Below are 14,096 nucleotides of genomic sequence, written 5' to 3'. Positions count from 1 at the left end.
GAGAAAAGGGGGGCTCCACAGCGGGCCCTTGGCACGCCGTCGTACAAACGCGTCTACAAACACACACACCCATCTTTTTGTTCAATTTTGGTCCCCAGATGGCTGCTGCCCACACATCTGTATTGTGGCTCTCACACAGATTGTGTGTGTTTGTGTATTTCACATGTTAACATGGACGCACGCGGCGGCATCGCCCAGTGTCTAATACGATAGGGATCAAGAAAGAGATGGCGACTGGAAGGAATAAAAGCCTTTCCAAATGTAAACGTGTGAATGCGTGTGAGGGGGAAAAAAAAAAAAGCCCAAGGGACGGCTAGGTGTGTGGGCGGCGAGAGAGACGAACAAAGGAGGCTGGGAAGAGAAACTGGGGACAGCGCTTTGGCAGTGTGGAGATGGGATTGGATGGGTGGGCGTTGGTGGAGTATGGATGTTGGTGGTGATGGTAATGGCGGCCGGGGAGAGGAGAGGGAGGGGGGTTGTTGGGCGAATGAAAAGGATCTTCTCGTCTCAAAGCCTCGCTAAGATATTCTTGGAGCGATTTGGGCTTTCTCTCAGCTTGCAGCTCAACACGAAGGGCTTCCATCTTTGTGGGAGCTAAATGTGTGTACACTTTGGAATGCAGAAGGCATTTCAGTTGTATTTAACTTTACAATCCATGTTTAATAATAATATTCATATTAGAGTGACTTGTATTTTTTTGGGAACACATAGAGACCTACTATATAATTATTTAATTTCACTTTTACAAATTGAGTACCTAGCTTTTATTTTTATATCACAACAACCTGGCATTTCAACAGGGGTGTGTAGACTTTTTATATCCACTGTACATGTGCATGGCAAGTCAAAGTCTTTCATTGTGTCAAATGGTAGACAGTCAGGGAAATATGAGGGGGCTGTTAAATGACATATATTTTTTAGGGAAAATTGTTTTACATTTTCGATAAGAAAATGTTTTTTTTTTAGAGTAACATCATACTATTAGGAGAATAAAATCAAATTTCAAGAAAAGCTGTCACGATGGACATATTTATTTTACTATACACTCTATATATACTGTACAATATGTGTGTGTTTGTGTGTGTGTGCACAGTTCCATAAACATGAAGTGACAGTGATGAGCCATTCTCTCCCTTCTCCCTCCATCTGTTCATCTGCCATTTCTATCTTCAGACAATTACAACCCAGCAAAAAGCGCATAGTCAACATAAATGGTCAAGTGGGAGTGGGGGGGTGGGGGACTCTCTGAAGTCACCCGTGGAGATCCCGCACAAAGAATGCAAACTGGCCTTCTGAACACGCAAACAAACCTATGGAGTTGTCCTCCTCTTTCTATTCATTTTTGATTTTAGAATACAATTTGCCTGTGCTGCTTTCCTGTACCTGTGAGAGGATGTTAAAGTGTGAGCTTTGCGCTTGGCTTCCTGTGTGTGCATTGTTCCTCTCCTCCTTATCTTGGCGGAGAGCCTGGACCGCCTTCTCCCCTCAGCGATGTGACCCGGCCCCCTCAGATAACAGACCACCCTAAAAATACTCCTCAGTGCTCCTCTCCCCTGTTCCCCTCACCTCTCCTGGCACGAGCTATCCTCAATAGGCTCTGCCAGACTCAAACACCTCGGGGGCACCTTGTGATGTCACACGATACATGCCATAAAATACCATTATTCTTCTCTTTTCATTCTGCGTCTTGGCCCCGGACGGTAGGAGTGCAACTCCGAGTGTTACATCACAAGTTGTCTTATCGTTTCGCTACAATAATTGCTCATCACCCCCGCAGCTTTTGCAATCACCCACACTGTGGACACGCAGATGGGATGTAGGAGGAGATGGAGAGGACACAAGCTTCTGGACTCACTAACAATTCCACATCAAGTCATTTAGCATGCTCAAAAAAAAAAAAAAAACATCAACAAATAGTGAGGTTGAAATTAATGCCAAAAGCATTTTCAGAGCGCTCTGTTGTGAAGTGCTTTAACTATATTGTACTTATTTTCTTGCTTATTTCTTTATTTCACAAGTGGGGTTAGAAGGCTGTTTTTTTTTTTCTTTATGTGCAACTTCTCGTGTGTGAGTAGTGCACCCTCGCCTTTCTTTTGGCCCGCACCCACGCAGGTGACCAGAGGGGGCTTTATGTGGGTGGACAACTCAATGGTGTTTCTTTCTCTTGATCCTCACCCTTGCTCATTCCCTTACTTAAAAAAAACAACGAAATCCTTTCTCACCAATGGAGAAAAAGACTTCTGAGATAAGCCTTCTAAAAATAATTCAACTCCAGAACTAAAACTAAACTAATGTATTCATTTAAACAGTGGCCAAATTTTGAGTGAATGTTTTTAAAGAATAACTAGCTGGAAATTATTTTAAATTGGATGTTATTTAAAAGATTATTTTTCTTACATTTTCACAAAAAGTTTCAAATATATCTCAAATGTATTCACAATAATGTTCAAAAAAATCATGTTTGCCATTTCCAACCTCCCAGGTGTAGGGAAGTAGATTGGCTCAAACAAACAGCGCCCCCCGTTGGCCAAAGAATGCGAATGTATCATTGACGTCATTTACATTCTAGCAGGACCTGGAGGAAGGTGCTACATGTTGACGTGTGGGACTGTGCAAGGGCAGCGGAGGCCATCAAGTCCGATGAGAACAACATGAGTCACCATTTCTCATACAGTCATCGAAAATGAAGTTCACGACAAAATGAGGCTAAACTAACTGTAGAAATAAGTTGGCAGCATGGCGGAGAGACAAAAGGATAAAGTATAAGAAAAAAGATATCAGGATAGTTGCCTCACGTGGACAACAATAATACCACCATCCCATTTGCACGTTTTGTTGTTCAATAATGCAAAATCAATTTATATCACATCATTGGATTAAATAAAGGGATAACCAGTGGACGAGAGAACACGGAAATGCATGCAGACTCTTTCCTGTCTGTTCACTACAATATTGCTGATGATAAAAAAGGAGAGCAATGCAAGACGCAAACGTCTCATTAATTAAAAATGCTTTGACCCTATTCGTAGAATTGTGTATTTATGTCGTGGTTGCACAAAGAGCCCTAAGGAAACTCTGCATGTTCTACATTTGGAGTCGTCACGTTTCAGCAGATGAAATAGGTCAAGTAGAGGAGGAGGGGGGGTGGGGTGGCTTTGGAAAAATCAAATCCAGAAGGAATAAAAGAAATGAAAACAAGATTGCTGATGAAGTAAAGCACCCATACCTGCACTTCAAGACACAGCATGAAATTATGACAGTGGTTATTAGTCGTGTCTCCCTCGGGGGAAAGGATGACAAGACAAAGGCAATATTATGTGGAACAAATTACATTGGCGCAATTATGCATGCATGTGATCTAAATATTCCATCAATGAGTAGACTTTAGGTTTGATCGTAAATAAACGGAGTATAAAACTGCTTTTTTTTACCCTCCAAATATTTAACTGGAAGGAGAGGAAAAAAAAAACGGAGTGAGATTTCTCATGAGTACCACATAAACCTTTCAAAGCAACACTTCAAAGTTCCGATTAGCAACATTTGTGGTGCAATTAAGGAAATTGCCAGTTGGAGGTCATGAATCTGTTGGAATGTATTCATGCTAATAGTCACTTCGGCGGTCATTCTGTCAACCTTAATGCTGAATAATTATGACTTTAAAGCAGCGCATTCATGCGATAAATGGAGAATACATTACACTGTGAACCTTTGTGCTTTCTAGTCAAGTTTTATAGTGTGGCACCGTTATTGTAGAGAATGGCACCTGCCTGTAGTGTTTAAAAAACATAAAAGAAACAAAAAGATGCCACGTCAGCTGGAGGGAGCCTTAAAATGAGTCGTCCTGCCTGCTAGCTCATGCAAATACATGACGCGACTGTCAAGAAGACGCTATTTGCTATTTCTGCTCTGGATTGGAAGCCACGGGGCTTGACGATGCTGCGGTCACGCAAGGTGACTTCATCCATGTGTCTCTTGCTGCAGTAACTTAGACTGGCCACTAGGTGGCAAAAGAGAACCGTTGAAGCTAACTTGATGAAGCTTGTGGTATACGAAATGATCCAAGCAAGCTGCAAAATATTTATAGTCGATAAACAGGGGACAGGGGTTCAGAAGTCACCAATGTGGTTCCAGTGGGCACCGGGTGGCCCCCATGAGTGCCTGACCCTGTTCAAAAAATAGCCTACCAGTGATAGGGAAATTGTGACTTTCTAGGAATCTTAAGGAAACATGTGAACACTGGTAGGAATTTATAAAAATAAAGTGTTGCATATTTAACATTATCCAATTATTGTGCGTAACTATAAAGTATTCAGCATTTGAGAGATGAGACAACGGCTTGATTTTTCATTATTTTGATTATTTTGATTTTATAGCCTTGGTGATTTCTTTCATTTAAAACAATTCACCGTGTCGATTTTCCAAGACATATTTTCACTTTACAGGGCCTTAAATAAATCAAATCAATTGGACAATGAAATCCCTTTCGGTGGAGGTACCGTAATAAAACAGAAAATATATTGGAACAAAAAAACATTTGTATTTAGATCAAACAACAGCATACATCTCACTAAACAAGAATCGTACAAGTAAATAAAAGTACCATGGCAGAAATGTATAAATAAAACAAATGCCAATAAATATTAAATTAAAATAGTAAGTATTTTAAATAATTGAAATTAATCGAAGGCAGTTGTGTTTGTCTCTCCGTGAGCGGAAGCAGTGCTGTTTACTTTGGCCTTCCGTGCTTCACTGAAAAACACAAACACACATCACATCAGTGTTATGATCAACATGAGACCTGCGTCAAACACCAACTAATGCAAACTCACTTGAGCTCCATGATCTTCTTCATGATCCACTCTTGCTTCCAGTGGCTGCAAACTTCTCCATCAGTGGTTTCAAACCTGAGTGTCAGATTCAACAAATCTTAAAATCTAGTTTTGCTCACTCAATCACGTTTAAGCCTTGAAGAATCTTACACAATAGCACGGATACAAGGGAGGTTCTTCCTCTGGATCCTGTAGCCGATGATAGGAGCAGAAATCTGCCCCAAGGTGCTTTGAGTGCAGCATGAGGTCATCTTCATTCCTGTTCACATGTAAAGATTCAATTTCACCTCGAGCATAAATGTGAAAAGATGCTGAATCAGCGGAATGAGACGACTTACCGGGGCCTGCAGCAGCCAATGCCAGGTAGCTCGTGAAAACAGCCAAGAACGCCAGTTTTGCAATGCACACTTGCATGATTTTTTTTCTTGAGATGGTCCAAATGATCTTGGAGAAAGATGACTGTTTGATCTGGCAGGAGGAGAAAGCTTATCCAGTTGGGTCAGACCTCAGGGTTTTATAGGAGAAAAAGAGGAAGCAAACTGACCGCAGGCATCATCTTGTCTTCGACATCGTGTGTTTATTGGGCGGGGATGAAGTTAGGTGACGCATTTCTTTCCCTTGATTTCATCATAAATCCAACATGTCCATTCAGAGCGCGTATCAAGCTTGTCCATATAAATTCAATGTAACAGGACACAACTTTTTGTGTGTGGAAAACGCTAACTGGAGGTTTATTTTTATAAAATGATTCACCTGTAACATTTTGGTGTTTGTTTGATTGAACAATTGCTGTTTTGTTGTTGAGGTATTCACGTGTAATTTCTTATCGGAATTTGTACTGTACACGTTCATTCTCTGATTAATGAAAATGTTAAAAAATGAATTTGGTTGATTTTTCTTTCATTTATAATGGGGATCAATACACAGATTTTCACAAAACATAGTGAAATTCCACGGCACCACTGTATCACACAGTGCTGCCTTGAAATTTAATAAGCCGAATTAGTCACTTGACCATGCTTGACCCAAATATTTTTTCCCAACTGAAATGAATGGAATTGCTATTAATCCGTTCCAGCCCCCCACCCCAAAAAAACAACTAAGGAAGATAACAATAGCAATTATCATACTTAAATGGCATGTAGAGAATGAAATGAAAATTCATCGCAGGTCTTTCTGTTGCCCCCCGAGGAGCAGAACAAGAACGCACTGACACGAACGAGGAAAAGTTTCACAACCACTCTCCACTCGGTAAGATGCAGAGGATAAAGAATACATGCCTGTGAGTACTATTCTATTGTTTGTTAAAATGTGTCACATCATGTTTGTGTTCAAATAGCAGTCGATGATAGCATCACATTGAATTTTTTTTGAAGTGTGGAACCCACACCTATATGTATTTCTTTTCCTGCCCTTTCTGAAACCCCCTAAAATACCACAAGACAACACCAAAGTTCTGGTTCATAGGAAAGTAGTAATTAGTGGCAAGATGAATTTTACGGAGGTGTTTTAGATTCATAATGTCGAGGAATTTTCACCCTACGAATAAAAGGATTTCGCCGGAATCATGTCCCGTCTTGTCCCGACAGCAATCTCATTGTGAAATAGGAATTCAAGTTATTATCTTGATGAGTTCAGCAAAACCATACATGCACATGCTGATCACTCGTCAATGTGTCACGCGGTATTTCTTTTGGATCAAAAAGAAAGGGGAAGGAAGGAGATCCTGAGGTTTCCACCACAAACATCCGCCAACTATTTGGCCATTAATCAGAAAAGCATTGTCTCGACATGTATTTGAATTGGGCTTAAATAGTCATTCATTTTCTGAATTGGGGCAATTTGTGGAGTCAATAATGTCAGACGTCTTAAAGGATTTTGTAAAAACATCAATCAACAGATCTCTGTTAATGGGGGAGGAGCTAAATTTGAAACTTAGTGACTGAGAGCGTCATGGCCACGCATGTGTTCTTTCTTTTAGGCAACTGGTTATGACAAAACGGCAGATACTGTAAATGAAGCAACGGAGACTGGACGAGCTGAGGAAGGCGCCATCGCGTTTCCCAAGATTTTGAAGTCATCATGATATGTGTCAATATTGCTGTCCTGAAGTTTCTGAATGAAACATTACAATTCATGGCAAGAGCAAAAAGAAGAAGTGCAACCCACAAGGAGGAAGGAAGCATTCACTAAAAATCAATGACACACTTCTGTGAATTGTATCTTGTGATTTCTACAGTGTGAATTAATAAAAAAACAAGATTCATCTTATTTTTAAGGACTATGACAGACAGAGAAAACTTATGAATTTGTTGGCGGGATAGAGAATAGTGAAGATAGAGGCTCTGGTGAAATGTTCTCAAAATGACTCACTGGATTCCAGAGTAGCGATAACGGAGATTGCAAAATTAGTGATTCATAATGAGAGTGTCAGAAAAACTTTCAAATAACTAAGATTTCTGATGCAGTCTTTTTTTTTTTTCAATAACTAGAATATTTATTTAAACAGAATATAATTCCTGGATAGATTGTTTTTTTAAAGCATTGAGGTGGACCTCGTGTTTCAGTCATTCTCTACACAGGAAAAGGTTGACAACACAATCATGTGACTCTGCACTTGTCTTGTAGCAAAGATCAAGTGACCACAAAAACGGGGCTTTTCGGGGGAACTTGGTTCGGATATCCGTTCACAACCACAAATTGTTTTGTGAACATCACTTTCTCTATGAAGGAAAACCCATGGCCTAATCGATCTATCTATCTTTTTGTTTGATATAAAAGAACCAGTGAAGTAATTAAAAAGGAAAAACAAGATGAACTTAGTACAACTATCTATCTAGTATCTATCGATCGATCTATGGATCTATGGATCTATGGATCTATCTATCTATCTATCTATCTATCTATCTATCTATCTATCTATCTATCTATCTATCTATCTATCTATCTATCTATCTATCTATCTATCTATCTATCTATCTATCTATCTATCTATCTATATCTATAGTTGCTACAAGTTGCTAACTGTTTTCAGTTGCGTTTGGCTAGGTCGCTTCATTGTGCGGCAGGCCTAACGCTTCCAAACCAGTGTTTGTAATGTCCATTCTTTTTTTTTGTCTTCTCTATTAAATGCATAACCAATACAACGACTTCATTTTTTTGACCAGTTATCGTTCACCTGTTCAAAGTTCACCTGCAAAATTAGCTTCACATACTGTCGCTTAAAAGTGCATCTGTTTCTCTCGTTATGTACAAAGCAGAGCAATTAGATTGACCGTGAAAGATCAATATGACATATTGGCTTTTTGTTTTTTTAAATTTGGGTGCATTGCAATTGAAAGAGAATGCTTGCTGACGTGATATGAAAAGTAGGCCATTGACACCCTCGGTCTCGAGTAAAAACAAGGCCAAGTGCTGTGTTGGCTTTTTTTTTTCTGTGGGAGGAAAAAATTATTTCCAGGTGTATGTGCAACTGTGGTTGCATCGTTCCTGACTTCAAGTGACACAAATTCCTGTATTTGACGAGGTTAGCGGGCTTTAAAAGGCCCGCAGCGCAAACATCCACTTCACACCCGATTACGTCCGACACGTGCGATGACAGCTCTTAACTTGGTCCCATTTCTTTTGGTTGCTGTCATGTTGCCCGGCGCTTTAACTCAAGGTAAGCGTCATGTCAAATTGGTTCACATGTGAGATGATGTGTTCTTTGATTTATTCATTTAATTTCTTTTTCAGGAGGATTGCCCAGTTGTTGTCGCAAAATTTCTGACACGCACGTCCGTCGAGCTCTGCTGACCAAGTACTACGTTCAACGACCGCCTGCTTGTTCTTTGCACGTTGTGGTGTAAGTCATCTTTGTTATTTATTCAACGTTGCATCTGTGTTGACGGTATATTCATTCAATTAGAAAAATTGTGTAAATAAAATATTGAATATTGTGAGATACAGTATCACAGTATTTTTATTTTTTAAACATTATTTAGATTACAATGGATTATATATAAATTATTAAATAAATAATACTTTTTTCATCCTTACATTTCTTTCATAATTATTCCTCAGTTTCATCACAGTACAAAACAAGAGAATCTGCGCTGACCCTTACAAGCTGTGGACCAAAACCAGCATGGCATACCTCGATGGGAAGAACGGCCATGCCCAAAAGAACGGCACGCAAAGGAAGCACACAATTTCTCGTGAACTGCAGTAACTTTTTTCCATCTTAAAACCTCCATGAACCTTTTTTTTTTTTTTTTTTTAGAAAAACTGCAATGATAAAGCTAATTGTGTTTCAAGGACTCTAAATATCAAGAGCAAAACATTGCTGTTTCAAGAAGTGTGTATCAAACTGGTAGCCCTTTGCAAGAAGTAGCTCTTAGTTGAAAAACAAAAAAAAACTGGTCACCCCTCCAGTACTGCCTCGCCAAGTCAAGCAGAAACCAAGTAGTCACATCCAAATTAGGAAAGTGCGATTGGTTCTGTCAAAAAGTTGGAAGTAAGCCAATGTTTGGAGTAGATCCTTAATTAAAGAAAGGATTTTGTGAGGCATTTCTGGGAAGAAAATAAATAAAAGAAAGCTGCCAGCTGTCAAATCTGAGATGCAGCCATTTTTTGAGACATTTAGATATGCAAAGAATGTTCCCCTCATCAAGCAGAGTGAAAGTCAGATGTATTCGAATGATACCACCTTCCTGATATGGAAATGAGTGAGGGCAAGCTTCTGGCTGCCCAGGTGGAAGCTTGGGGGAACTTTGGTGTGCTTGCAATGTGTGGGAAGTCATGCTTCCTCTCAGTGGTGAGTGAGTCATTTTTAGACTGAAGCACCTACGAGTCAATCGCACCGACTCCGCCCACCCATCAGCCCATTTACGTGGCAATGAACTCAAATACGTTTGTCGTTTTAAAGTGTGATGAACAATAGACGACATAAAAGGTATTGCAAAATAAATGATGTTACAATCAACTCACATCACATTTACGCATATTTGCTGAAACAACTTTTAAAATGACCTACCGTACAATTGGACAAAGTTGACATTAGCAAAGCCGGTTTAAGAATACATTTTCTTTATTTTTATCAAGTCTTGCATGTCAAACACAACTGTACAACTTTGGACAGTATAATATAGTGTAATGATAATTATAGTATAAACTCCTTTAAATTCAATAGCTTTGACACATCATCGAGTGGATGAAAATGTGTAACAAATACAAAAATATTTTTACATTCGACATGAAAAATGTAAGCGCTACAGATTTGATACAGAGATAAATTAGATATAAAGACAGAGATACCAGCTAGATACTATCTACACCCTTTGTTTTCCAATTTTCTTCCTTTGTGACTTCCTCAACGAGGTGCATGGGCCAGTTGTCCCATTGACACTTGTCGAATTGCTGTTACTCGCTTCCTGCTGCAGCAAAACTCCTCCATCCACTTTTAACATGGCTTTCTGTGTCCAACGCCTGTCGGGGTCTGCGCAAATTCTTTTGTTTCTGTGAGTGTGAAACCTGGAATTGATGGAAATATTTTAGAATGATCACACAGACCACACAGAGTAGTCTTTGGGGAAAACAATAAAAATAAATAAATAGATAAATAAAATTACAAAAAATATTTATAGATCGATAGATGGTTATTTGAACAACAATGGTGCAACAACACATGTAGACGGACAGTAAAACAATTAAAAGGTATTGATAGTCAAACTTACACTACGGCCTTGATGGAGCAGGCGCCCAGAGACTGAATAACATAAGACTTAATTTTTCCCAGTGACACTTTGGTCTTGGACAAGCCAACGCAGCAGTTCGAGGGAAGCCCGTGTGCTAGACAAATGCAAAGTGAATCATTACATGGATGTACTTAGATACTCAGATTAGACAATGACTTCAAACATTTTGCAACACTCACTTGCGAGGATTGAAGTCATCCACAGGGACAAGCAGAGAAGAAGGTTGAGTCTCATCTTGGACCAGGTAATGTTGATTTGAATGACAGCCTGGGCAGTTGTGAGCGTGTTCGATTCATCACGTTTGGGATAGTTGCTCTTATAGAATATTGAACTCCCACCTCTTCCATGAAGTGCAGTGGTCGTTGGAGGTGGTTACTAATCAGGGGGGCTTGGTGGAATAGATGTGCGAAAAAACATTGACCACAGTTCTACCCACAATAAAACAATGGTTTTAACACCGTCATGTAGCACTTCCTAGGGAAAATGTTACACGTAGCTCTCGTCAATTTACCCTGTTATCTAATTTTTTTTCCACTCGGTAAAGCAGACCACACACGTAACCTCGCAAAGAACCATGTGAAAGTGATTGCATTGGCTTCAACCTGAGTGTTTGGAGATACAAGCATGGTCTCGGAATGAATTAAATTTGAATTATTAGCAACACGATGAGAATTGAAGATGGTGAATTTAAAACAAATAAAAAAAGATAGTAGAGAACACTACACAACCACAACAAACCATAAATCCTGTATGTTCCGCACTATAAGGCGCACCTAAAAACCTCCAATTTTCTCAAAAACCGACAGCGCGCCTTATAATCCGGTGCGCCTTATATATGGACCAATATGGATTCGTGGATGAGGACTAATTTATTAAAGTAAGCTTTACGTGTTTATTTTGTGTGTTGTGTGATATTAACGTTTGAGCAACGTTGAGTTATTGTTTTCACTATTTCGAGTGTTACTATATTGTGATTGCATTAACGTTAGAGCAACGTTGAGTTATTTATTCTATGCGCTTTATAATCCGGTGCGCCTTATATATGGACAAAGTTTTAAAATGGGCCATTCATTGAAGGTGCGCCTTATAATCCGGTGCGCCTTATAGTGCGGAAAATACGGTAATGTATTAATCTCCCGGAATTCCTAGTGGCCACCCTGATTTGTTGCTACCAACTTTTTTTTCCCCATAAAAAACCTCCTGCTCAACCTTCTTCATGTGCTGTTGTGTTGAATACTGACAACTTGCAATATCCCAACCTCATCATTATCATTGCCTCGCTGGATTACTCATTCCTCTCTGATTCATTAGCCGTCGTCCTGGCAGCAACCGGGTCAGCAGAATGACAGCGTCGCTGATAAGAATTAGTCTCTTGATAAAGCTAGAGACTGGAATGTTGCATGGCAGGAAATTGCAATCAATACTGACTCTCATATCCTCGTTGGGTATCGATCGCATTTAGGGATGAGAAGCGCATTGTCAGGTATGGATGTGGGGGCGTGGGGGGGGCATCCTCACCTCCCGACGCATAGTAAACAGAACAAGGAAGCTCAGGAAGATCTTTGAAAAGGGTTCTAAGTGGCAAAAAGTATTGGGACACTTGTGTAAAATACGATTAGAGACAGAAGACGGAAGGATTTGTCCTATGACCTTAGTGAGGTAGTTCCTGAAATGTTTACATCCGGTCTAGCCGCTAATCTGCTACCTTAATGCTATTGCTAACAGCAACTGACATTCAACATAACAGTACTGTCATATAATCTTTATCCTCTGCGAGGACCTGAGATGTCTATACTGTACAGGAGTCCATGAACAGTCTGTCTTATACTGCCCCCAAGTGGCCAAGGTGGGCAGCAGAGAAATAGTCATTGAATAAATGCAAATTGTGACGTAAACACTTTTAATATGTTAATAATAATAATAAATTAGTATGACATTTATTGGCATTTTATTGCTTTTTAGCCAGTCATCAGAACCAGATAACGGAATACATTGAAGCTTGAGATGGATGCACAATATTAATAGCTTTTAAAAATACAATTTTCATACAAGAAACCTGGGCTTCCTCAGAGACAAACCAAACGCACCCAAGAGTGCCGTCTGCGTGTGTGCTGCAAAAATTACAAGACGTTTGATGGATAAATTTGGCTCTCTTTGTTTAATGAGGACTCCGCTGCAGACGTATCAAGCTTTCGTTTTATCCTTCTTGCCGCTCCGAGGAATGTTTTTGATTCATCCCGGAAGATAAAGATGTGTCATTTTCTTCCTTTCCCTCACGATCAGAGCGCACCCCTCCTTTTTTCTCCCCTATCTTTGTAAACACTCGGGGAAGTTCATCTGAAGTCATGGGAAATAATTGGACAGGAAACTTTTTTAGAAAGGATGTTGCTGCTGTTGGAGTGTTTTAAGACAGATGTCCTTCTGGACAGTGTTCAGAAGAGCAGAGATGATTTTGATATCAAGAGTAGGCAGCGGTCGATACGCTGACCTTTACCAGCGTGATGTTCTGCCCCCTCAGACTCACTCGAGGTCCATAAAACCTCACGCATTTTATTCTAAGCTCGGGTTGATCCTAAGCCATTTACCAAAGGTCTTCATGAATGTATATATTCCTACTCAATACCACCAGATGAACACAAATCCCTCTTGAGAAATGTCATTTTACCCTCTAATTAATATTTCAATTAGCAAAGTCATTTTCTAAAGGTTACTGCTATTGACCCTTGCACATGAAGCTTCAATTGTGCTTCAAGCCGCCATTTAAAGCAGGCGTCAATAATTGACGGAAAGCGAGGCTCCTATTAGCATCGCCATTAGCATAGCCATTAGCATAGACATTGCTCTCGTGGCTCCGAAGCGCTTCTTGAGAGAGTGACTGACCCACCCGGCGCCTCTGCCGCACGCTCCAGAGGACACTAAAGTCTAATCAATATATGCTTTAATTATAATGGCGCTCAGCCTGCGTTTCTTCACGCTTGGACGGCGTGCAATGCCACAGCTGATCCAGCCCGATCATTTCTGAGGCACTGGCTTTTCACCGCCTCAGTAACTTGTCTCTTTCTTGCCAATGCCATTATAGACGGCAAATTGTCCTCCCCTCTACTTAGATTGGTAAAATGGACCGATTAGTAAAGGTGGCGGGTACCTTTTTAATCTTTCGATAGCTTTTTTTTTTATGGCTTTGTCAGCAGGCCATTGTGGCTAAAGTTAGCGGCAAAATATAGAGGAGCTGCTACAAAATAAATTCATGATCTGCTAATCTGTGGAGGCTAAAAAGATTCTTTTGAATAAGTCAATGCACTTTCATCTTTAGCCACTAGATGGTAAGCTTCCCCTACAGTCTCTGAGACAGGACCGCCACCTTGTCCGGGTCTGTGAGAAAACCATCTAAATTTAGCCCGCAAGTTGAGAGTGGTAAAAATATAACCCTCAGAGCCTTGAGGCGATATCTGACATGATTCTGCGTTTCATGGCCCAAAAGTAAGTTGTATGGCTAAAGTGAAAATGTCAGCTTGCCAGGAACAATTTCGAC

The 14,096-nt window shown here is 40.1% G+C and overlaps 1 protein-coding gene across 1 annotated transcript; it reads left to right on the top strand.

Moving 5' to 3' along the window:
• Positions 1–8,324: 8,324 nt before the first annotated feature.
• On the top strand, positions 8,325–9,426 carry LOC119137611 (monocyte chemotactic protein 1B-like). The gene is made up of 3 exons (XM_037277077.1): positions 8,325–8,490; positions 8,565–8,673; positions 8,892–9,426. Exons 1-3 carry the CDS (start codon positions 8,424–8,426, stop codon positions 9,037–9,039), a joined length of 324 nt encoding a protein of 107 aa, XP_037132972.1. The 5' UTR covers positions 8,325–8,423; the 3' UTR covers positions 9,040–9,426.
• The last annotated feature ends 4,670 nt before the right edge of the window (positions 9,427–14,096 follow it).

The sequence above is a fragment of the Syngnathus acus genome, chromosome 17, assembly GCF_901709675.1.
Source record: "Syngnathus acus chromosome 17, fSynAcu1.2, whole genome shotgun sequence".
Classification (NCBI taxonomy): domain Eukaryota; kingdom Metazoa; phylum Chordata; class Actinopteri; order Syngnathiformes; family Syngnathidae; genus Syngnathus; species Syngnathus acus.
The sequence above is the reverse complement of the archived record's forward strand: the minus strand, read 5'-3'. Positions and strand labels throughout refer to the sequence as shown.